Source organism: Chionomys nivalis, chromosome X (assembly GCF_950005125.1).
Source record: "Chionomys nivalis chromosome X, mChiNiv1.1, whole genome shotgun sequence".
Lineage (NCBI taxonomy): Eukaryota > Metazoa > Chordata > Mammalia > Rodentia > Cricetidae > Chionomys > Chionomys nivalis.
The window spans coordinates 56,177,170-56,203,537 of NC_080112.1; the positions used below are offsets into that span (position 1 = coordinate 56,177,170).

General features: G+C 35.8%; 1 protein-coding gene across 1 annotated transcript in view; it reads right to left on the reverse strand.

Annotated features, from left to right (window-relative positions):
* Positions 1-26,368, reverse strand: part of Il1rapl1 (interleukin 1 receptor accessory protein like 1) — a 653,936-nt gene that overhangs the window by 10,695 nt on the left and 616,873 nt on the right. Inside the window, exon 7 of the mRNA XM_057760637.1 lies at positions 5,165-5,308. Coding sequence (XP_057616620.1) covers positions 5,165-5,308 — 144 coding nt within the window. The remainder of the gene's footprint in view (positions 1-5,164; positions 5,309-26,368) is intronic.

Below are 26,368 nucleotides of genomic sequence, written 5' to 3' on the forward strand. Positions count from 1 at the left end.
ATAAACAAAAGACAGTCAACTGCTTTTAAATAAACCTGGAAAAGAAACACCAGGAAAGGCATGCGAAAACAAAGAAGACTGTTGTTTTTAAGTTTTTATTTCTAATTTAGTCTAGCGTAGACTAAGATATTGTTGGTATAACTTCTCCTCTGAAGACGCTAACTCTCCCTTATGATGCTCAGCTATCTAATTCGAATATGGCACTGTTATAGAGGCAACTACCTCAAACATTTAAAATGCCTTTTAAATCAGATAAAAAGTAGGTGTTTCACGAATTAGCTTAAAAAAAGTTAAAAAGTCAGGTTCAAGTGCTACAATTAGTTGATTTTTATTAAATATATAACCTTTGAAATCCATTGTAATCAAGACACATGAATGACTTAACACATTTTGAATATATACCCATCCTTACAAGTATCCATCAGGGTCAATGTTCTTGGAGAACTTTAGACTAAACGCTACTATTGTCTTGTGACCCAGAAAAGAATGTTTGGATGTCAGCAGCTGGATCTTTAGTTCCTGATGTGGGAGTTCCCTCTGTGTGCTGTGATTACCATTAATGAATAAAGAAATTGCCTTGGCCCGTTGATAGGGCAGAACATAGGTAGGTGGGGAAGACTGGACTGAATGCTGGGAGAAAGAAAGGTGGAGTTTGAGAGACACCATGGAGCCGCCGGAGTGAGATATGTGAATCTTTGCCCGTAAGCCACTGCCACATGGCAATATACAGATTAATAGAAATGGGTTAAATTAAAAAAAAGAGCCAATAAGAAGCTAAAGCTAATGGGCCAAGCAGTGTTTAAATTAATATAGTTTCTGTGTGATTGTTTTGGTTCTAGGTAGCTGATACAAACAAGTGGCCTCCTCCCTTCAAGTTCCTATCTCTGGAATGATGTCATTCAGCTTCAAGAAAAAATTTCCTGAAAACTTTTCTTTCTTTTGGAACACACATATACATACCCAACACACACTTATCTCCAGGACTTTAACTCTTTAAAGTTTTTGTTTCTTTATTTTCTTTATGAGGCAGGCTCCCACTGTGTATCTGTGGTGTGTTTGGAACTCACTATGTACAACAACTAACTCATCTTCAACTCACAGAGATCTACTGGCATCTTACTCCCAAGTGCTGAGGCTAAAGACATGCACCACCAGGCTCAGCATATACTATTTTTTTAAAAAAAAGTACATATAATAGAATTTCTGTAAAATTTCCTTTTATTGTATAATAATTATGGTGGGAGATTAGGTAAACTAGACTTTAGTTTAGTTTAGATTAGTCCTCTAGACTTTAACCTCTATAGATATCTAATTTAGATAAAATATCCTTAGAATGATGCATAGGTATATTGCCTTAGGCTAGTTTATATATTGGCTGATGATAATTTAGGGAAAATTGTGGTCATCGAGGTAGAGGGTACCAAGAGGAACCGAGAAATAGAAGGAATGACGCAGAGTGAGCATAAAAGACAGGTAATGTAAAAGCCAGGCTTTGTGTTTAACCTGGCAGAAATAGTCAACATATAATAAAAAATAATACGAAAACAAAGGACTGTATTTAGGATATTGAGATTTAAGAATTATGTGTTTATAAACACAGCTGACAACAGTACAATAAATATGATCCAAAAAGTTGGGAGTGATGAAGTTTAAAAAAAAAAAAGAAGTGAAGAAGTGGGGGCTGGAGAGATGGCTCAGAGGTTAAGAGCACTGCCCGCTCTTCCTAAAGGTCCGGAGTTCAATTCCCAGCAACCACATGGTGGCTCACAACCATCTGTAATGGGGTCTGGTGCCCTCTTCTGGCTTGCAGGTATACACACAGACAGAATATTGTAATCGTAATAAACAAATAAACATATTTAAAAAAAAAAGAAGTTGCAAGGTTTGAACCCAGATAACAAAATAATTTATTATTTATAAAAATGGTTGAATAGTTGACTTGGCACAAATGAAGAAAGCAATGCATGAACATGTTATATCCTGAAAACAACAACAAAATCATTCTATATCAAAATCTTTGTGAAATAGAACTCGTAGAGTCAGAAAATGCCTACTGTAATGACTTGGAAAAAAAAACTGGTTGAATGGTTTCCTGGTGCTAAATTCTCCATTTCCCAATCTGGTCCATTGGGTACAATTTGTGAGATGGGAATTGGTTAGACTTGGCTTAAAATTCTTTCTAGTTGTGTGTTGCAAAGTCAAAATGAATCAATCCATCCAGCATTTGTTACTTAATGACTGTGTTATTATCGTGCCAATACATTAGACTGTCTCTAAAAAAGTCTAGTAAAACTGTTTTCCTTTAGTGATTGAATTGGAATCCAGTACCTCATGTGTGCCAGATATATGTTCTACCAGTGAACTATGTACCAGTCACCTATCAGCTAATCTTTATTTCCACATTCTCCTTTATACTCTTTACCTATTGTTACTTTCAACTATTAAAAAATATACTTCTTAGAATCAATATACTGATAAAATGGCTAAAAAGAAAAGAAGGAAAGGAAAGAAGGAGGAAAGAAATATAGAAATGGGCTCACCTTTGATCATTAAATTGTGCATTTTTTAAAAGTCAAAAACTGCTGAAAGACCAGGCATTTATGTTAATAGTGATCCTCCTTGGCACAGGAATAAGACTGTGGGTAGCTAGAAAAACAGGGATTGGATATTTTCCAAAACAATTGCCACCTTTAGAAGATTAGGCAATTATTTAAGACATAAAGGAATGTCCCTAATGTTAGGACATTGTATGGGCTTCTAAGAAAGGAATTTCTGGTCATCAGGGAGGGGAAGGCCATGTTTCAGGAAGAATCTATAAGAGTAAGTATTTGTGTCCATTTTGTACAGAAGCCACCAGGCAATTGCTGGGTACTCAGCCTGGGTCCCCTGCAAGAGCAGCTAGTACTCTCAACCACTGAGCCATCTCTCCAGCCGCAAACTGGTTACATTCTTATTATTACTGTAAAAGATATCCTATAAAACAATTTTTCTGGAAGTTGTAGGAGTCAGGTCCTTTGTAGTAAGGTGCATTATATAAGGATGGGCTCCTGGTCACCATATCAGCAGGAGCAGGTCTGTTTTAGCACTGGGAGGATCTTTACACTTTGCAGTATGAATTCCTTCTCATAAAACCATTTGAATACTCTCAGCCTTAGCAGTCTTTGATTTCTTTTTCTCTTTAGCAATATTATGTGTACATTAATCTTACCCACATGATAATTAAGTTTATTTCTTTGGCTTTCTTTGGGCTTATTGCATTCACAGAAGCATCTCAAAGAAAGCCCTAGCACTTATATCAATGATTATGCTCAAGATGGCCTGAAGGACAGGCTTTGAAAAATCCTAGGGCATTTATAAACTAAATTAGGTTTCTGAGAGATCATTTAACATGATAAAATATTGTTTGTTACTGTTTCTTTGCACTGTCTAATCACCTAAACAATGCAACAAACAAACAAACAAAAAACCAAGGACCCAAATACCTCCAGAACAACACCAAAATCCATTAGATTTATACAAGTAATTCACTTCAGGGTAGGTAAGTAGCAAGGATTCTCAAAACAAATTTCAAATCGCAGAAACTCAACTGAATATGATTCTGATTTTTTTATTCAATTCTGTCATTTTCTACATTGTGAAAAATGACAGCTAAAGGCTGCATTAGAAATTGATGGTTTGGGTAAAATCGTTCATATCATTCTAAACAAAAATAAACTTTATATTTAAAGTAATGTGAATAGATAACATGAAACTTGTTTAGATAAACTGCTTTTTAAAGTATCATCTACTTCTAATTGCACAAACAGTAACATGCCTTCAGATTACGCTGAGTATATTAAATTTTAAAAATAAAAGATTTGGAGAAGTAGATTTACTTGGCCACTTACAGTATACTTGGATTATCATTTTGAAGAAATTATTTAACTTCTGAGAGCCTCACTTACCTTATAAATAAAGAGGAGATTATAATAATGAACTTGTAACTTTAATGAGGCTTAGTAGGGATGAGTTTTAGATGCCTGGCATACAGATTGGTGCACTCATATTGACAGTTTTTTCATATATTCTTGAAGCAACAAAAATAAACTAATTTGTGTGAACAGGAAAGAAAATATAAAAAAATAACTAAGGAAAATCATGGCTTTAAGAAACTCCCCCAAACAGTAGTGCTTTGGCAGTCCGGCTTTCACCTTAGTAGCAACAGGAGAAGTGTAAATGGAGAGGAGTGTTGGCAATGCCAATAAAGTGCTCCTTTTTGTAAGCTTGACAGCTGACATCTCTGCCTATGGACTGCTCCAGAGATCCTTGAGGTATGGTAACAGGGACAAGGTTTCATTTTCTTTTGCACTATTCAGTGCAAAACTGACAAAGAAAAATGCTTATCAACATAGCCGAGAAGCCTTAATCATTTCCACTATTCATTTTCACTTTGCAAGTGCTATTTTGCAAGTTTAACTTCTGTTTTCCAAATGACCTCAAAGGAATACAAAAGACCTTTAAGTTCACTAATGAATGGTGTTGAGAGGTCAATTTTATGAACCTTAATTTCTTTTTAGAATGTACACATATTCTTGCCTGGCCAGAGGTGAATGATAATTACTATTTCTATAAAAACGATGTTTACTTGTTCAGTGTGAGCAAAAATGTTAGATGTGCTATTATATAAACAATGTGGCTTTGTACTTCTTCTGTTGGTTTACCCTTGGAATGATAGTCTCTAAAAATAGAGAGATGGACAGAACTGAAGAACCTCTTAGAAGAATGCTAAAATAGTCAGTACAGTTTAATAAAACAGTTATCAGTCTAAACAAGAACACATTGAAATTCACTTCAACCTACTCGACTAGGGAAGACAATTAAAAGAAAGACACCTTACCTATAGAAAAGTAAATCTGGCCTTTCAGTACTGATTACAAGGTGAGAGAAAATGAACATGCCAATGGCATTGCAATCAGTGTCTGTAATTTGTAAGTGCTGTTTGGAATACAATTCTAAAAAGAGTAGATGTTACTAGACAAGTTGCAGATAAAACTACCTATTGGTTTGAAATTGCTATACATATTTCTAAACATAAAATGATTTTACAAAGATGTGCATAACTTTTCTTTTGCTGGAACAAACAAACATATTTCTAAGGAACAATGGAGCAGGGAAATCGTCTTACCTCCATCCAGCTCCTCAGCTCCAAAATGATTCCTGTAGAACAGCATGATTTCTATCTTGTAACATTTATAGATGGTCACCAAACAAACAAGCAGCAAGAGAATAGCACCAAGCCCTCCAGCAAGTTCAACGGTGTACATTAACTCTAGAGGAAGAGAGCAAGGGAGAATTACATAATCACATAAAAAAAACATGGAATTCTATTTAGTTTCATATTTTTGCAAATGACTCCAGATGTGTTAGAACAATCTCATCTCCTTTTCAATGACAATTATTTTTTTTTTCATTTTTTTTTAAAAATTGCTTCTCATTGTGTATCCTAGGCTGGTTTTGAACTTGTGACCCACCTGATACAGTCTCTCAAGTTCTGGGATCATGGGCATGTACCAACCTACTTCTCTTGTGTGAGGATTTAATCCATCCTTAGTTTTCAATTCTGTTACCGTGGTAATTGGATAAGGTGATATGTGACAGCGTTGCTTAGTAACGCTGCTTTGCTAAAAATGAACTTGGTTGACACATTGCACCTGGCCTAACTGGACTGCTACTGAAAAAACATGGGATAAAACCGGACTCTCGGAATGTGGTGGACAATGAGAGCTGACGAGAGGCCAAGGAGAATGGCACAGGAACTTTCAACTGGCGATAGATCGAGAGAGAGACAGAGACCCAAATTGGAGCAACGGTCTGAGCTCTTAAGGTCCAAATGAGGAGCAGAAGGAGGGAGAACACGAGCAAGGAAATCAGGACCACGAGGCGTGCACCCACCCACTGTGACAGTGGAACTGATCTATTGGGAGCTCTTCAAGGCCAGCTGGACTGGGACTGAATAAGCATGGGTTGAAACTGGACTCTCTGAACATGGCGGACAATGAAGGCTGATGAGAAGCCAAGGACAATGGCACTAGGTTTCGATCCTAATACATGAACTGGCTTTGTGGGAGCTTAGCCTGTTTGGATGCTCACCTTCCTGGGCCTGGATGGAAGTGGGAGGACCTTGGTCTTCCTGAAGGGCAGGAAATTTGGACTGCTCTTCAGTATCGAGAGGGAGGGGGAATGGACTGGGGGGAGGAGAAGAGGAGTGGGGATGGGGGAGGGGAGTGGGGGGAGGGGGCAATGTGTGGGAGGAGGGGAGGGAAATGGGGAGCAGTTGGAAATTTTAATTAAAAAAGAATAAAAAAATGGAAAAAAAATACTGTAAATATCTAATTGAAAACTACAATATTGGGTTGGCCTCAGTGCAATAACTTTTACATGTACACATATTGTTTGAGGAGGTCCTGTGAACTACGTGTTTGGAATTGATAAAAAAAAATAATTTTTTTAAAGACAAGACAGCTTTATGATCATCTGCATATGAATCTTGATCATTTTTTTTACCTGAGCTGTTACCAGGGAGTTGAATTGAAGATTAAAAAAAAAAATGGGCCAAATAGCGTAGTTCCTACAGGACATGTACACTACCACATAGTGTTGGCAGAGCTACCTGAGGAATGCTAGCTGCTCTCTCCCCTGCAAGAAGTAATGACTTATCGTGTCCATTTTTTTGAAAAGAGTACTGTCCAGCTGTGTTAGCATAATCCTGAAGGTGGAAAGGTTAACTGGATTTAAAAAGTAGGCCTCCTAGGAGATAGCACAGGAAAATATGCTGGAAACCTTTTTTAAATTAAGAAACTACATTTTTTCTTATTTTAATTTACTTTCCCTTATATTATGCTAGACATGTTACTATAGACATATCTAAATGAGGAACTTTTTGACATTTGCTGCATACAAGTGTGGTGGCATTTCATTTGTATTTTAATAAATAAGCCTTGCCTGAAGACCAGAGAGTAAAACAGCTCCACTGGGCAGCCTTACACACCAGGCAGTGATAACCCACACCTTTAATCCCAGTAGCCACACTAGTTGCCATAGAAACTGGGTGGTGCATGCCTTTAATCCCAGTGGTGCATGCTTTTAATCCCAGTCCAAGAGAGGATTATAACACAGGATGAGACAGCTCTCAGTCTCAGTCTCATTCTGAGATCCTTGGAAACTGGATCACTATTTTAGACTAAGATAGAAGTAAGAACTGATGGCGGGCTGTTTTGCTTTTCTGGCCTTCAGGTTGAACCCCAGTTTCTCTCTCTGAGTTTTTATTAATTGTGGATCAGACAAGCTCTCCTTTATCATACTGAATGTTGATATTATAGCAAAAATGATAAGAAAAAATTGGAATAGAAGAGATTAATGTGGTTACCTTTTCTTCTTTAGGTCTTATGAAGATTGTAACAAGATTTAGGTTGCTGGTATGTAAATAATAAGTATCCATGCACATATATTGAAACTCCCTCTGCCTAAGTGCCTGTGTATGCATAATGTCATTGATTATCATTATCTAAATGTTATTACTGTTGGGTGGCTGATGTTCCCTGAAGTGAAACTTGAAAAATGATAGTCTCTTTCATTCAGTAAATTTAGTGCTATGTGTAGCAGTTTTATCCCAGATGGAAACCTTACATCTTGGAAGGAAGCGCAGGAATATAGAGACTGTTCAAGTGGAGATGAAGCAACAGGATATTTTAGGGAAGTAGAACATTCCCCTCTGGAGCTCAGGAAGGAAACAACTCAAACCAGAGTTGATAGGCCTTTTCTGACAAGAGTAAGCAATGAAGACCTCTAAGAGTCACTATCAGACGAACTCAGCTGTGGAGACTCTGAGACCAGACCAGCTGCCTGGAAGAAGCAGAAAAGAGCCAAGCTAGCTGAAAGAGGTTCAGACTGAGTCATTGGGAGAGCACACACTCCAATCTGTTGTGCTGCCTGCAGGCTGTGGCATGTGCTTTAGATTGCCCATGTTCATGAGCTATCCCTCATGCTGGGACAGGCTTTGCTAGTGCTGCTGTCATTTGAGTTTTTTCTACTCCTGTAAGTAACAATAAGAAAACTCATGGTTCCCCACATTAATCTCTGGTAGTGTCCTTATTTTGGCCTGTCATCAGTATCCTACCTGGAGTGACTAGACTTTTTTTCACATCTCCCCAGGAATAGTGTCACATAACATCCAGTCGTTCCTTAAATTAAAACACTAAAATAATGGTCTGGATTCTGTAGTAGGGAAACTGCGGAAGGAGTAGTTTATATAGTTTATAGCACGGTCAATAAAAGCTCAGATTAAGAACATTAAAATAATTCATGACTTGTGATAATAAATATTATTAGGTAACAAGTTCTCTCCTAAATTCTCATAAATAGGGTAAAATAATAACAGGAATGAGACAGTGCAGAGAAAATAATTTTGAAAGTATGGTCATTTTTTTTTCACAAGAGAGAGTGTGTGTGTGTGACAGAGAGAATATTTTTTTGTATGTGTGCATGCTTGCATGTGACAACGTTTTTCCTATAACAATTAAGAAAACCAATCTGCCACATTTCTCATTATCTAGTTCTTTATTCCTAATGTAACAGGTGAATAAAGTAAATACATATAACCACTATTTAATCAAGTGTATTTTTTATACTTAGTAAAATTAAATGGGAGTTTGAGGAAAACATTTTATTAAAAATATCTGACTCTGAATATAAGATAGAATAAAGTAAAATAAGAAATTAAATATTTCAGAGGCAAAATAAATTAATATGAAATCATGGAAAATAATTTCGCAAGTTTTATCTCTTTAACATTGTAAAGAGCTACACAACAGACTACTGCAAAAGTGCCAGGAACAAAATGCAAAATGTTATTCAGAACAGTGTTTCTTTCTCACTGTGTGCACAGAAAGACTAAGCGGGTAAATAATATTGTGGAGTGCTTTGGGCCTTCGTTCTCTCAGAATGACAGTTGAATTTCACCACACAGAGAAACCTGAATAAAAGTACATATGTCCACAGGATGAACAAGATATCAGAACATCCTGATTTAAAATACACTGGACATCAAGGAAACATAATAATTTAGATCAGGACCACTTTGTGGTTCAAGGTCCAATCCTCAAACCCAGGACCTCATGCTAGGTGAATGCTCTACCACTGAAACACATTCCTATTCCACATTGCAGCTTTTTTTAAGGTCTTGTTTTTTTTTAATTTATACTTTATGCTGGCAAGTTTTATGTCAGCTGGACACAAGCTAATATCATCAGAGAGGAAAGAGCCTCAATTGAGAAATTCCCTCCATAGATCAGGCTGTAGTTAAGCCTAAAAGCCATTTTCTTAATTAGTTATTGATGTGCGAGGGACTATCCCACTGTGGGTTGGTGATCCTGGATACTATAAGAGAGCAGGTTGAGCAAGTCATGGGAAGCAAGCCAGTAATCAGCAACCGTCCATGACCTCAGCATCAATTCCTGCCTGCAGGTTCCTTCCCTGCTTGAAATCATGTGATGACTTCCCTCATTGAAGGACTGTTACCTGGAAATGTAAGTAAAATAAATGCTTTTTTTCCCCAAGTTGCTTTTGGTTACAGTGTTTAATCACAGCAATAGAAACCCTAAAGTACGACATATAATTTACAACTAAAATTTCTTGCATAAGAAAATAATGGAAATTCGATCAAGAATACTTAATTCCCAGTCTTGAGAGAACATAATTGTTCTATTATATTGGGAAAGTTTTCTAATAAAGTTTTCAATGTTAATATCAATTCCACTCCTATGCAGTTATCCAAGAGATATATACAGATACTCTCAGAAAGTCTTGTGCAAAAATGTTCGGAGTAGTCTTATCCATACTAACCACGACTGAAAACAACCCATCTCATTAACAGGAGATGCTGAATAAACTAGTGCCAGCCCACAAATAGATTGCATTCAGCAAGCAAAAGAAGAAACTAAAGATATACATCATGCTAAAACCCATAGGGTTCTACTGGATAAAAGAAGTCAAAGACAAAGTACTATTTACTGTATGGTTCTACCCAAGTATAAAAACAGCCTATTACAATGCACAGCGATAGACCCAGAAACTATATTTTCTTATGGGATAAGTGAAGGGAAAGTTTATTGGAAAGGGGTGAGGGGGAGCTTTGCAGGGTAAAGAAAAAAATTTTTTATCTTGTCTCGGGGTAGATGCAGAAGTGTATGCATTTGCTAAATTTCATTGATCTGATCACATGAGGTCTATGAATTTTATCTTATGCCAATCATAATTCAATTCTTTAAAATTCTGATTGCTTATGAAAAGTTATTACAAGTTCTGACCCAAGGCCTGTGTGCGGATACACTCTAAGAACTACTGGAGTCAGAACAGCTGTTCTGTTGTAGATAAGTAGCCAGGCAGGGAATAATTTTTCTATAGTGCCTCCAAGTCTACCATTTGCAGCTGGAGGCATAGCACTAGGCCCTTGCCTGTAATATAGTGTAAATGCCATATCTACTCAAATAGCTTTAGAGACAATAAAAATTCAATTTAAAAAAAAGACTCATTTTCTTTAGGTGATGTTCATTATTTAGGTTTCTACGTACTTTTAAACAGCTATTTTTTGGTCCTTTTTAAACTGTTATATGTTTTAATTTTAGATTATAATATAATTATAACATTTCTCACTTCCTTTACCTCCCTCCAAATCATCCCATATATCCCTCCTTGTTTTTTTTTTTTTTTAAATTCATGGACAATTGTTTCTTTTTTCGGGAACTGAATGTGAATAAGTAAAATAAAAAATTGTACAAAATTTATTTTTATTTCTAGAGAACATATTGCTATTTATTTTTATAGAAATCAAAGTTGTACATAATACCTTAAATATTTTTTATATTTAGATAATAATATTGTCTGAAATGTAATAAAAATATATAATAGGGTTGATGTAACTTTGGAATTACAGAAATAGCTGTGTCATTTGAACAACTTTAATGTACAAACATATAAAAATGGCGTATGTTTTTAAACTTAGTAATGAACAAGAATGACTCCCATGAGGTGCAGGCATTTACTACTAATAAGAACATCTGAAAACTGGTCCAAAGAAACTTAGCATTTTCAACATGCTATTTTACTCGAAATCTTGAGCATATGTCAAATTTCTCTTCATATGCTCTATGCCATGTGTAAAATCATGGTGTTCTTACAGCATCCTTAGAAGGAGGTCAGGAATGAAACTGTCTTTTCTCACAAGCACAGTAGTGCCTGCTTCTCCATTGCTCTGTCTTCTATAGGCACATCTATTGTAAATGTACACAGATTACTTACTATTTATTAAGTTGACGTAAAATTTTCACATTGGAAAATGCTTTCCAGGAAAATGCTGCATTAGATTTAGTGTGTACACTCCTGCTCCAAGCTGAATGCATAATCATGTGAGTCCGACATTTTATGGCTTATCCATGAGTTAAGGAGAAAATCAGAAGGGCTATATTTTGTCATGGTTAAGAGAAATTATCTGGGCCTCCTATTGTCTTTCATATTTGCATTACTATGTGACTGTGAATGGGATTGTCCTTGCAAATGGCATTTGCTTTTGAAAGGAGCCTGCTTTTCAGTGCTACTCCAAGTTGTCCGAGATGGTAGCAAGCAAAAACAAAAAGATTACATTTCAGCACAACTCAGTTTCTGAGAGTAGAAAGAGAAAACCCAGACTTTAAAAATCTTATCGTTTCTTTAAAATGACAAGACTCTATCTCCCTTAAGGTACTGAGACAGAATATTGAAAATTGTAAAGCGAAACTGCTCAGCAAAAACCTAAGGGAAACTGGCATTTGCTTAAACACAACAAATGAACAAGTGCCAAAGAGTTACATTTCAGGGCAACAACAGTCATTTAGTTACAGGCAATTAACAATAGCCCTTGCAAAGCTCCAGTACGGTCTGAGGGAAAACACATTGATTATTGCTCCAGTAGTAGACTGCTTTCTGAATAAATTGCTTCAATTTAAAACTAGATTTGCTACAAGCATTTTGAGCAATGACTACAATTTTTTTTTCTTATCAAGACAGTTGGTGCAAGCAACCCTTTAAAAGAAAAAGCTAATTAAAATAAAGCACATGCCATCTCTTAGTATATTGGATTACATTGCAAATAATAAATGCACTTGGCTTACACTAATCTTGCTGCAAGTACCTGGTGTAGTAAAGTACATATGTATTTTTTTGGCCTGTACCTGGTATTAGTGTTTGGGAACTCTTGCTAGAAATCTTTGAAGAAGTAAAATTTTAAGAAAGTAAAAGTTCATGTGGGTTTTGAGCTTATTTTGAGTTTTTATTTTGCATTTCTGATCTCTATACATATTCATATAAGTGTGTAAAGCTTGTTGAATGTGCATTGGAAGAATTTGGGTGGCTTATTCTCAAATAGTTGATTCCAATATTGTTATTTTTTTCTTATTTAAAATCCTTTGAAATGTTCTGCCTTGATATATAGGCTGTAAAATGCAAGTTTGTTGGAGAAACACATGATAGACACGATAATGATCTCAGTTTATTCATTCGCTTTATTCTCCATGTACTTTCTCCCCACTACTCTTGTGTTCTAAAGAGCTAAGGTTTATAAGGATTTATCCATCCACGTAAATTCATATGCATATTTATTACTCTGAACGGTATAAATTATTTGTTCCTGACAAGAGGATAATTATGCTCAGCCCACAAAGATATTCAACTCAATTTCTACAATACATCAGCACAATTTAGAAGCAGTTACATTTTTGTAGGACAGGGGGATGATATATTAAGAAAATGAATTGCTTCTTGTATAATAGCAAGAAAAAGTTTGGGGGTGGCATTTATTCCTATTAAGGAGAACAATTTTAAGTCTTTATTTTTCGGAAAAAGAAGACATATAAAATTATCATAACTGAAGCAAAAATGGATTTTCAATGGAATAGCTAAATCAGTGAGACCAAATATTTGGAGAAAGATCACCCTTAAAGTAGTCTAGCTTGACATTTTGGGAAGAGATTATAAAAGGAAGCATTAAATGAACTTTTAATTTCTGCCAATCAAGGATGGAAATGTATACAACACGTTAGAGCCCAATCATTATGGCCTAGTTAGACCAAGCTCCCAGAAGCCCTTGGAACTTAATTGTCACATTTTAACCCATCACAAAAAGATGAAGAAGGAAAAATGTATCATTCTCAGTAAAATTTGCTAAAACCTCACTTGGAATATGGTTTTTGTTTTTTTCCTTGAAGGACTTAAGGACTATTCTTAAGTGCTATGCTTTTAAAGAAAGTTGAAAATGCATAATCAGAGAGATAGAACAATACAAAAATCCATGAGTTTGTGTAAATTATAATCAAACAAAATGGGAAAGATTTCCATAAAGTAACTGCTAAGGCTACTTCCCTCTTTCTCTTCTACGAGGTTCACTGTGACTGGATTTATGTTGAGATCTTTGATCCATTTGGACTTGAGTTTTGTGCATGGGGATAGGTAAGGATCTATTTGCATTCTTCTGCATGTCAACATCCAGTTATGCCAGCACCATTTGTTGAAGATGCTTTTTTTCCAATTGTATAATTTTAGCTTCCTTGTCATAAATCAGGTGTTCATAGGTGTATGGATTAATATCAGAGTCTTCGATTCAATTCCAATGGTCCACTTGTCTGTTTTTATGCCAATACCAAATAGTTTTTATTACTATAGTTTTATAGTAGAGTTTGAAGTCTGGGATGGTGATGAAGTTTCTTTCTTGTACAGGACTGTTTTGGCTATCCTGAGTTTTTTGTTTTTCCATATGAAGTTGAGTATTGTTCTTTCAGGGTCTATGAAGAATTCTGGGATTGTGATGGGGATTGCATTGGATCTGTAGATTGCTTTTGGTAAGACTGCCAGTTTTTACTCTGTTGATCCTACCTATCTAAGAGCATGCGAGATCTTTCCATTTTCTGCTATCTTCTTCAATTTCTTTCTTCAAAGACTTAAAATTCTTGTCATACAGGTCTTTCACTTATTTGGCTAGGGTTACCCCAAGATATTTTATGTTGTTTGTGGCTATTGTGAAGGGTGATATTTCTCTGATTTCTTCCTCAGCCTGATTGTCATCTGCATATAGGAGGGCTACTGACACTTTTGAGGTAATCTTGTATCCTGCCACATTACTGAAGGTGTTTATCAGCTGTAGGAGTTCCCTGATAGAATTTTTATGTAAATTATCATAGCATCTGCAAATAGTGAAAATTTAAATTCTTCCTTTCCAATTTATATCTCCTTGATCTCCTTTTGATGTTTTATTTCTCCAGCTAAAACTTTAAGTACTATATTACTTCGATATGTAGAGAATGGATAGCCTTGTCTTGTTCCTGATGGTATTTTCTTAGAAAATTGGGAATCAATCTACCTCAAGACCCAGCCATACCAGTCTTGGATATATACCCCAAAGATGCAGACCCATACCACAAGGACATTTGCTCAACTATGTTCATAACAACATTATTCGTAACAGCCAGAACTGGGAAAAAGCTTAAATACCGCAACCGAAAAATTTATAAAGAAAATCTGGTACATTTACACAATGGAGTACTATTCGTCAGTAAAAACAATGACATCTTGAAATTGGCAGGCAAATGGATGAACTAGGAAAAAACCATCCTGAATGAGGTAACCCAGACCCAGAAAGACAAACATGGTATGTACTCACTCATGAGTGAATATTAAACATAAAACAAAGGATAGACCAGCCTACAGTCCACAACCCCAGAGAAGACAGGAAGCAAGGAGAACCCTAAGAAAGACATACATGGATTGCCTGGGAAGGGGAAGTACATAAGATCTCCTTAGTAAGATCGAGTTGGGTAAAGGACAGAGAGGGAGAGCAAGGAAAGAGATAACTTTAAAGAGGGAGCCATTATGTTTAGTGAGAAACCAGGCAATAAAGAAACTCCCAGGAAACTACAACGATGACCCCAGCTAAGAATCTAAGCAATAGTGGAAATGGTACCTAAACTACCTTTCCCTTGTAATCATTATTGAACCCTCATCCAGCAACTGATGGAAGCAGATGCAGAGATTCACAGTTAAGCACCGGGCCGATCTCCTATAATTCAGTCATAGAGAGGAGGTAACGATATTATGAGCAAAGAGGCAAAGACTATGATGGGGATATCCACAGAAACAGCTGACTTGAGGTAGTGGGAGCCCACTGACCTCAAACTGACAGCTGAGGAACAAGCATAAGACAGTTGTGTGACTTGGGCAGTTTATGGGGTCATTGGTGTGGAACCAGTATTTTTCCCTAGTACATGATCTGGCTCTTTGGAACCCATTCACTATAGAGGGATGTCTTGCTCAGCCTATATACGGGGTAGGGTGGGGGGCTTGATCCTGCCTTATGTGATGTGACTAACTTTGTTGACTTCCCATAGGAGGCCTCACCCTCTCTGAAGAGTGGATGGGGGGTGGATGGAGAGGAAGTGGTAGGATGAATGGGAAAACAGGAGGAAGAAGGACCTGGGATTAGAATGTAAAGTACAATTCTCTTAAAAATAAATTTTAAAAGTAGAGTGCTAACTAGTGAATAAAAAAGAAATGACATAGAAATCCTCATTTCCCTCCATCACCACAATAACAATTGATTTAGGTAGGAGTCATCAATAGATGTAAAAATTATGAGGTACCTTACTACTCATTATTTAAAAGGAAAAATAAGTACCATCTTCCAAAAGTGACATTAAGTTAACATTGCCAAGAATGGTCTCTGGTATAATACCCCGAGAAGACACACATCATTGACGGTAGCTAGAAATGGATAAGAATTTGAAAAATGAGGCGTTGTCAGGCCAGTCTAGACTGAAGGACAGCTGCAAGAATACAACTCTGCTTGTCACTACTCTTCAGAACATACCAGTATTGATGAAAGACAAAACTAAGAAACCATCTCAGGTTAATGGACACTAGGGACACTGGAAATCTAAATGCAAGGCATATTCTTATACTGAACATGTGGTGGAAAGAGTATCTTTTGAGACAATGTTGGTAATTAGACTGTAGAGTCTAATATAAGAGTCTTTCATTATTTTTTGAATTTTTGTAAATTTGATAATTATTCTTTGGCTATAAAACCAATCTTGGTAATTTAAGAGAGTCACAATAAAGAATTAGTCACAATGTCTACAATTTACTTTCTGTGATGTGGTAATAACCTGTGTTTTCAGACAGTGTATTTTTGGTTGGTTTTATTGAGCTCTACATTTTTCTCTCCTCCCTTTCCTTCCTCTCTCCTCCCCTTCAACCATCTCTCATGGTTCCCATGCTGCCAATATACTCAAGAGATCTTGTCTTTTTCTACTTCCCATGTAGATTAGATCCATATATCTCTCTCTTAGGGTCCTCATTGTTGTCTAGGTTCTCTGGGATTGTGATTTATAGGCTGGTTTTCTTTGCTTTATGTCTAAAAGCCAATTATGAGTCAGTATATGTGATATTTGTCTCCCTGTGTCTGAGTTACCTCACTCAATTTGATGTTTTCTATCTCCATCCATTTGCCTGAAAATTTTAAGATATCATTATTTTTCTCTGCTGTATAGTACTCCATTGTGTAAATGTACTACATTTTCCTTATCCATTCTTCAGTCAAGGGGCATTTAGGTTGTTTCCAGGTTCTAGCTATGACAAACAATGCTGCCAGGAACATAGTTGACCACAGGTCCTTGTGGCATGATTGAGCATCCTTTGGGCATATACCCAAAAGTGGTATTGTTGGGTCTTAAGGAAGGTTGTTTCCTAATTTTCTGAGAAATTGGCATACTGATATCCAAAGGGGGGCTGTACCAGCTTGTATTCCCACCAGCAATGTAAGAGTGTTCCCTTTACCCCACAACCTATCCAGCATAAGTCGTCATCAGTGTTTTTGATCTTGGCCATTCTTACAGGTGTAAGATGGAATCTCAGAGTAGTTTTGATTTGCATTTCTCTGATGGCTAAGGATGTTGAGTATTTCCTTAAGTATCTTTCAGCCATTGTAGATTCCTCTGTTGAGAGTTTTCCAGAGTCTATTTTATCCATTTTTTCTATGTTTAGGAATTATTTAAGGTTAATGTATCAAATGTTAATAATTGGTGAGCATAGGTGGAGAAAATAGATATTTATTTTACAAACCTTAAAATTTTGGAGGAATGTTTGATTTTCTGTTCTAAAATAAGAGCTAAAAATAAAAGTACTGATCAAATGGAGTACTGCAGCAAAATGATATATCTTCTAGATATACCCTTTCCATTGCACTTCTGGACACATTGCAGTTCTGTTTATCTGCAAAGACCTGCCAAGTATTTGGTCCCTCAACATTTCACCATGAATGGGAGAAGGGTCCATGAGGCCCTACATCGCCCCGAAGAACTACTGGCAATGAATGGTTGCTTGGGGAGCATGATTTCATTTTCTTCAGTGGTGTAGATACTGATGAGGTGCTCTTGCTACAATAAATAACCTCCCACCTATTTTCAGGCAAGAACTTGATTTAAATTCAGTGGGTCACATATGAAGAGAAACATAAAAGTAGAAAGATTTGTCAAGAAGAAGGAGGAACGGAGGAAAGAAAGGGAGGGAATGGGAGGTACAAATGACTAAGTTATTAAAGAAGCACACTAAACTTTCAAACAATAACTTGTTAAAAAAGATCACATTATCATTTGGTTAGAAATAAGCATATTTTGCTTGGTTATCTTTGAATTAAGTTGCATATGTATAGTTATTTTTATTTAATCTATACAAAAGCCTTCAAGTTGATATTCCCCAAATGTCTTTACCTTGAGATTTTCTCCAGGTACTTTGTTGATTATCCATCAAAGGAATTTGGAATTGTTTGTATTGGCATTTATTTCTTTAACATAAGTGATCCCCAGCCATAATCATTCCCCCATTATGAATTGAAGTTTGATTAGATTCCGTAGCAACTGAGAACCTTTGCTTTTCATTTTTTAATCCGTACCAATCCTACAGAAGGCTACAGTCCAAGCTTTCAGGGAAGATTTACTGGCAAAGTGATTCACACTTACAACATGTGTTTCCTGTTGTTTCATCAATTACTGTGCTGTATATCATCAGAGTTGCTCTTGTCTATGGTTTTGCATTGTAAACATATTAAACAGTTGCTTTATTATAAGATCTTTGTTTTTGTTTGTCCCTTCTGACCAAGAATGCTTCTCTGTCCCAGATTTCTCATGTTATGTTCCTCTTCTTCCTTTCACTCTTTTTTTCCTGTGTTCTCCTCTCCACTTCCTCCTCCCCTTCTTTTCCTCTCTCTCTCTCTCTCTCTCTCTCTCTCTGTCTCTCTGTCTCTGTCTCTGTCTCTCTCTCTCTGTGTGTGTATGTGTGCATGTGTAAGAATACGTGTACGAATGTATGAGTATCTGCAAGCACATACTTTGAAGCACATATTCAGGGTCTCACTGAATATTGTAGGTTGTCTATGTATCCTAAGCAGGTTTCAAACTCCTGATTCTCCTAGATGAGTGCTGGACTTTAGGCATGTGCCACTATGCCTGGCTAGCCTCATTGTTTCTTAAGTCTTTGCTCATACAGCAACATGTGAAATTCTTCCACTAACCACCCATTTTAAGTAGAAAGAAAAAGCATTCTGGACTCATATTTTTCTGTAGTTTAATATAATATTCAGTTTTCATATTACTAGCTATAATATTAGTTAATGAATTAATTCAGTTTTTTAAGACAAGGTTTTTTTATGTTGCAGTCCTAACTGTCCTGGAACTTGCTCTGTAGACTAGGCTGGCCTTGAACTCATGGATATCTGCATGCCTTTGCCTCCCAACTTCTGGGATAAAAGGCATATGCCACCACCACTTGGCCTTTTATTTTCTGACTTGATGCAATTTAAATTCCATGATAGTGAGTCTTTGGTTGTTTTTCTGTTTATGTTTTTTTCATTTTTTAGATTATTTTCAGTACTTATCCCTTGAAAATTGCCTGACTGACTATAGAAACTCAGTGATGATCTGTTGAATAAAGGAATAACTAGATAGATGATTAAGAATACATAGTTTTCAATTAAAAGTTTATTTCTTTCTACTCTAAAATTCCAATATCTCTTTGAGTGACTTTGGTTCAGTGTATCATAATGTTCAAGAGCTAAAGAAGTATAATTAAGAATAGCCATTCCATTACTTGGCTAAAATATACATTATACATAAAGTAGAGAACCTGGGACTGAGAAAATGACTAAGCTTGTAAAGTTCTTGCTGTGAAAACATGAGGACCTAAGTTCAAGCCCAAATGCAATGGCACATGCATGTTAGTCCAGCACTCAGGACGTAGACAAGAAGACCCCTGCTGACTGCTAATTAGCTAGTATCACTGATTTTGTGAGATCCAGGTGCAGTGAAAGGTCCTATTTTAAACGTCTCAAAAAATAAATTGGGAAGAGAAATAGAAAAAGCCACTCAATGTCAACCTCTAGCCTAACTAAACACACACACTCACACACACACACACAAACACACACAGAGAGAGAGAGAGAGACAGACAGACAGACAGACAGACAGACAGACAGAATGAACGTTATAGTATAGAGGTAAAGACTATCCTTCATACATGAATATGGCACTAATATAATATTGTATAGGCGTAGAGAATTTTAAAGTTTGTATTCACTTAAGATCTGATAATCACCTACTATTTCATTAAGACCTTACAGATGCCAGGCAAGTACATTGCCACTGAGATATACCACTCACATTTAAGTTTTTCATCCATTCATTAAGTTCATGCTTGTCTAATGATTTCTTTCTATATAGTGGTACAGTGCTTTTGCACTCTAGTAATAAAGCAATGGAAGAAAAGTATGATTATTGCCTTCAGGGAGCTTCCATCTTGTAGATTCTGACAGGTGAGCACATGTATACTACAAAGTACCCACTAATGTTTATTGAGCACTGAGGTGTCACTGTGTTCAAACTTTCATATGAATGTAACAGTACTGTAAGTATCATAATCATTAGATAAGTAAGCAACACACTTGGCACATTTTGTGTATGTGTTTGTGTGGTTTTGTTGGTGGATTTTAGAGATAAAAATCAATCACTGATTGGCATAGTGCAAGAATGTCCATAAGGGTTTTTGAAAAATAATTTGATATGGTATGAAATGAGAAAATATATTTGTTATATTAGATGATTTTAGGCAAGTTTCTCCTTTTCTTATTTAGTTAATGTATATTGTTTATCTTTTAAATTTTATTTTCAAAGTAAATAACCTCTGCTTTAGCCCCCCCCCAAAAAAAAATAGTTGTCTGGGAATTTATGTCATATACCAGTTAAATTAGTTCCCCAAATTTAGGTCAGAACAAAAAGACTATGCTTCACCCCTGAGGAAAGTTAGCACTTCTTTTCAAACGGTACTATATGTAGTTCCTAGCATAGGTAGGGATTTATTGTAGAAAACTTTTCCCCTTTGGAGTATAAATAAGTATTTGAAATATCAGTATATAAGGAGTATACAAGGGACATACACATAATCACATATTTGCCCAAGCATACAGACATATCAGATTCAGAGTGGGCTCTTTCATAAGAGAAATCAGACAAAGAATGAGTATACTGTTAAAATAAAGAACAATAGGGCCTCAGGTGACCAGCTTAGAAGACAGGGCTATTGTATATCATGGTGTCAAACCACACTGATGTCTAAAAGAAAATATCTTCGAAGAAAAAGTATTTGCTTTCTCTCTACTAGGAATTTCCTTCTTAACATGTCATACAAATAGACAGGCACAGATGGAATGTTACAAAACCTCTCTGGAGAGAAAATTGTCAAAGTAAAGGTGGCATTGCCATTTTACTCTTTTTTTGTTAAAGGATTTGATGCTTATCCTGAAAGCAATTGTCCACCAGAGGATACATTGTCACAGTTAGAACAACTGATTGTTCCATTGGGAATGCTTTGGAATGCCCAAAGAACACAGAACATCTGGACTGCTTAGATAACCAATAAGAGCCATGTTTTTCACTTTGCTACAGAAACATTGGACTCTGATAAAAAAAAAATATTATGATCCGAAGTATATTCTACTAATGGAAATAAATTTATGGAATACTGTACATGGGTAAAACCTTATTGTACTACAACGTACTAAGTTGAAAGCCCTAATAAACATCAGACGTTTGCTATCATTTTAATTTTCTTTCTGTAAGGTTTTAATATATTTTCTAATTACTAAAAGCACTGAAAACAACTGTTTTGGTGAAAGTCATTGGTAATACTTTCTCTCTCGAGAAAAGTTTCATTTGAAATCTTGGTGTTTTCAGAGTTGGAGACTATTGGGGCCAAAACAGTAATCACACCCCATGCTGGTTTATTTCTCTCAAATGGGAGTAACAGAAAGCACTTTGTCTTCTCACTTTTCAATGCTTTTGATCGTTCTCTGTTTTTTGAATACATAAAGCAGTTGAGGACCATGGTGGAAAGTTTGCCTGGTTTCTAAATTTGCAAATAGTTTATTGAACTTAAAAAACCCATGATGTAATGAGCAGGCTTGGAGGACAAGAAATAGCAAAATTTATCATTATTCCTCCCCCAGAGGAATCATTTTGCATTAGATTCTAGAATTAAATTTTCAAATTCATTCAAGTCGGGTAATTTAAGGTTCCCTTTTTTTTTCTTTTTATGAGACAGAATCTCATTCTGTTGCCCAGGTGCACATCAAACTTATTATATAGTTCAGGCTGCCCTCAGATTTATGTAGCCTCCCAAATCCTGGAATTATAGTCATGAACCACCATACCAGGCTTTCTTTCAGATTTTGGTAAATGCCTGTTACATTTCAGTTCGTGTGAAGTAGGCAACTGTGGGAAGTCAGTGCTTTGGACTGCAGTCACATATAAGGAAGTTTGGTTTGTCTTTTGCACTAATGGGAACAAAAGGCAACTTAACACTTAAATCAGAAGGAAAGCCCTTGGGAAGAGCAGCTACTTCAACTCACTTTCATGCTTGACAAAATGAGGCACAGCTCCTTGAAACTCTGAGAATCTGAAAAATGGCCTCATATATATTATTGTGAGTACTTAATATGTTCTTTCAGGATTTCTGCCCTGAAGCTGAGGGACAATTAGTTTACAAATGATAAAACTGAAGAACAATGAGGCAGAGACTTGCTCTAGGTAACAAGCAACCGTGGAGTGAAAATTAAAAGACTCTCAAGAAACTCATTTTTTTTCCATCATCATTTGTAATTTCTTTTCAGTCAATCTTCATATCAGAGTTCAACTAATGATAATAATTCTTGGGTGGTTTAAAAATGATCATTGTGCACCTTCCTGAATATACTGCTGGATTTTCTTTCTGAATTTATTTTTAATTCATTTTTATGACATTTAAATGTCCACTTTTAATTTAGAAAACTAAACCTTCATATATATTACTCTGCACTAAGCACATGCTAAAAATAGAAGATGTGCCCTAAAAGCAGAGACAAATAGCTAACATATCTCTTACAGATTGCAAATGTATTTCTCAGCACTAAAAAAATCTAACACAAGTTACCATGGTAATCTATTGGAAATCAACATACTTTTCCTGCCATGTGACCTGAGAGAGCAGTTAGCATTTTTTATGTGTCATGTCAAATTTCTCAGTTTACTGACCTGGTTGTCAAAGTTTGACATCCAGAACTGCTTATTAAAAGTTATACCTTTTGTCTCGTATTATGACCCAGTTGTGCCATTCCTAAACCACATGCAGGAACTCACAGCCATACAAATGCTCAGCCATCATCCTTTCTCCAGTACTATCACCCGGGATAGTAGTATTCCTCCCACTGAAATTAGTGATTTAGCCACTTAGTCTAATTCATGTATGTGCTTTACCTGAAACTGTTAAAAATGTATGTATTCTTACATATTCTTTTAAAAAGTGGAATGGTTTTCATTCAACAGCATTAGATAAACTATCTGCTCTAAACAGCCTACAGTGAAGTAATATTTCCAGTGTGATATGAAGCTTCATCAATAAAAAGGTAGATTTGGTCTGCAAACAATGAGACTATGGGGGTGACTCGGAGGCATGAAGTGAGAGGATATTAGTGAGTATTGGTTGTGGGCATACTATCTTATCTCTTATTTCTGAGTGCATATGTTATGTAGTTGTGGCATGTATGAACTAGATGATTTTGGTGGGCTTCCTTCAAATAATTTATTTTGCTTTTTAAAAATAATTATTTTTTATTTGTGTATGTATATGTGTGTCTGTGCATATGAGTGCCGGTGCCCATGGAAGCAAAAAGTAGGTGTCCCATACCCTGGAGAAGGAGTTACAGGGAGTTGTGAGCCACTTGACATGAGTACTGTGAGCTGAACTCTGGTCTTTTTGAAGAGTTGCAAGTAGTTTTAACTGCTACGTGATCTATTTGGCCCCCTTTCAAGTGTTTGAAACTGATGTATTTATTTTCCAAAATGGTAAATTTTTTTTTATACTACAAAGGTCTGAGTATTAGTAAATTTTCTTTGCCTCATATGAGATCTCTTTGAATTTTATAGCTTTTCTGTGAGATGCTAGGTAGGTGTGTTTGCAAATTAAACTTTTGAACATATAGAACACTTTATCCTGTTGTTTGGACTATTACACCTTTTTTTTTTCTTTTTTTTCTGTATCAGTTACTCATGACCAGCAATATGTGGTGGTTAATTCTAATACTATACGAATCCTTCTTTCTTATACAGAGTTGTGATTGGGCTGGATTCAACATTCAAATCAGGAAATTAGCAGAATTTACTGATTATCATATATCACGTCACTACTTAGTTTTTACTATTTGCACAGACTGAACACTATGGGTAACTTGTTTGCATAGGTTACATTGTGTTATCTATATCTGTATATGTTGTTGGGAGATTTCTGAATATATTCCCTGTTAATGTATTGAACACATAGGAACTGTTGCCAACAGTGAAAGCCTTTTCACTTAAGAGGTTAATCATTTTTATACTAGACGGGAGTGCTCTATCAGGCATCTCTTGAGTAGCAAATGCATTCTAGAAGGCAAAATGTCATTGAATATGTGATGTACGTAACCTCATTAAGAACAGGGTGTGAGGGCAAAGGTGTTGACTCTACAAAAGGAATGAGGCAATTACTTGGATTTAGTCGTACTGCCTGGTTGTTCTCTGGCTTCATTCCTTTCTCTTGGACACAGTGAGCTCAAGAGAACTAGTTGCCCTTTAACTATTAGGTGCTGCAAAGTTTATTAGAAGGATCTATTGTGGAGCTAGGGCCTTGGTATGCCAATTGTGATCCACAGTCTGGTAGCAGAAATATTAGTAGTGAACTTTTTGAATTTCAAATCTTGAGTACCATCTTAGATGAATACATCTGAATTGCTTTTCTAATATGTTCCCTTGGTGACTTTTCAAGAATTATAAAGCTGAAGAAGTTCAAGAATAGGGACATCTAGCTGGCTTTCCAAATGGGGAAACAAATAGTCTGCCTGTGTCAATTCCTGAATGTAAACTGTTGTTTTGCTGACTTTCTGACTATCCCCTTTCCATTTGATATGATCTTGGAGGGGTTTCAAGTTGATAATTTCAGTTTTCTTTTTTTAGTTTGAATTTCTCCGCTATGAACAATTTAAGATGCTAACGCCATTTCATGTAGGGAGGTTTCTCTATCCACATTGTAAAACAGAGGTTCTTAATTTTTGTTCTCCAGGAATATTTGATAATGTTGGGAGATATAGGTAGGGGCAAAAGATGATGCTAAATCTACAATGTACAAGACCATTCCCATTACCGTAGAAACTTATTCAGCCCAAAATATCAATAGTGACAAAATTGAGAAGCTGCAATGGGTGAAATTATTATTATTATTCAGAATACATTTAATCAACCTTTTTTGATAGGGACACATTCATTATATCTATTAAGTAAGTTAAGTACTTTGAAACATATGATAGAGAAATAAACCTACTTTACCAAGAATATAACATTTCAGTAGAAAACAAATGAAATGATAAATATGGCTGGATATAATGAACTATTTTTAGAGTTTCCACTCATATTCATGATTGACAAGGATTGTGGAAAACAGAAGTTTATTAATATTTGGTTTTGCTTGGGCAAAATAAGCAGAGAAAAATAACCTAGGGTTATTCTTACTTAAATTGTATATTCTGTGTAATGAAATAGTTATCTTAAAAATTAATTTTTATGTCTGTAAGTTTGGTGATTTTCTTGAAATGTCCTTTATTAAGAGGAATGAAAGTAAAAGATTATTAGCATCAAACAATTGGAATAATTTGTGATACTAATATTCACAATATTTTCTAGTGTTTCTATTGGTTTTAACATTAGCAATTAAGAAAAATGTGGAATTAGAAATAGTTACTGAGTTTTCTCATATAGAAGAGAGTCATACAAGCAAAAAAAGTTATAAGATAGAAGAAAAATTTGACTATGAGATGTCAAATCTTATTAAAGGAAAGAAGTTGTTAGACCTGATAGGTGTGATTTGGAATTTCTGTATGAACATGACTTAAGCTCTTAAGTACATTGGTGTTGTGTAAGGCAAGACTCATTAAAAGTGACCCTCCTATGAATATGGTACTAGCTTCCAGGGAGTACCATATAGTACAGTAGGACATCATGATATTCCAGCAAGAGTAGACTGTTTAGAAAACTTTCTAGTTTCAATGATCAATGACATCAATTGGCTCTTCTTAAATCTAAGAGAGGTTTACAAGGATTCGTTATCATATTGAATCTCTCAGAGAATAAATGTACTAGACAAATAAATGCAAGGACACAGACACACATTACAAAGATGACTCATTACAAGGAGGGATAAACAGTTCACTGAGTCTAAATTCACCCAGCATTAAATCAATGCATCCTAAATTATTTGCACATTTAATTGCATTACTAAAGATATTTCCAGGATTAGAGAGTTTATTGAGCAAGTCTAATTCCTATTGATTACATTCTTTGGAGGGAGGCAGCATGTACAGAAGAAGTGAAATGAGTTTGAGGGGAAATAGAGAAAACCTAGATGTTTATCTTTGTTAAGTAGGCCTAAGTTTCTCAAATAGATACTTTTCCAGTTCTACTACCTCTTGATGTATGACTTGCCACAGTATTGTAATCAATATAGTAAACATAACCAATAAGACCAGGATTGTTAATGAAGACTCTTAGCAATTCTAAAGTCAAACAAAAAAGCACAGTTTTGTGTTAAGAGTGTTTGGTAGCAGTGTAATTTAAAATGGAGATCATGGCATTCCAATTTATATTGGTACATATTTCCTCTTCTTTATTTAATTTTGCAAGCAAACACAATGTTAGGCACATAG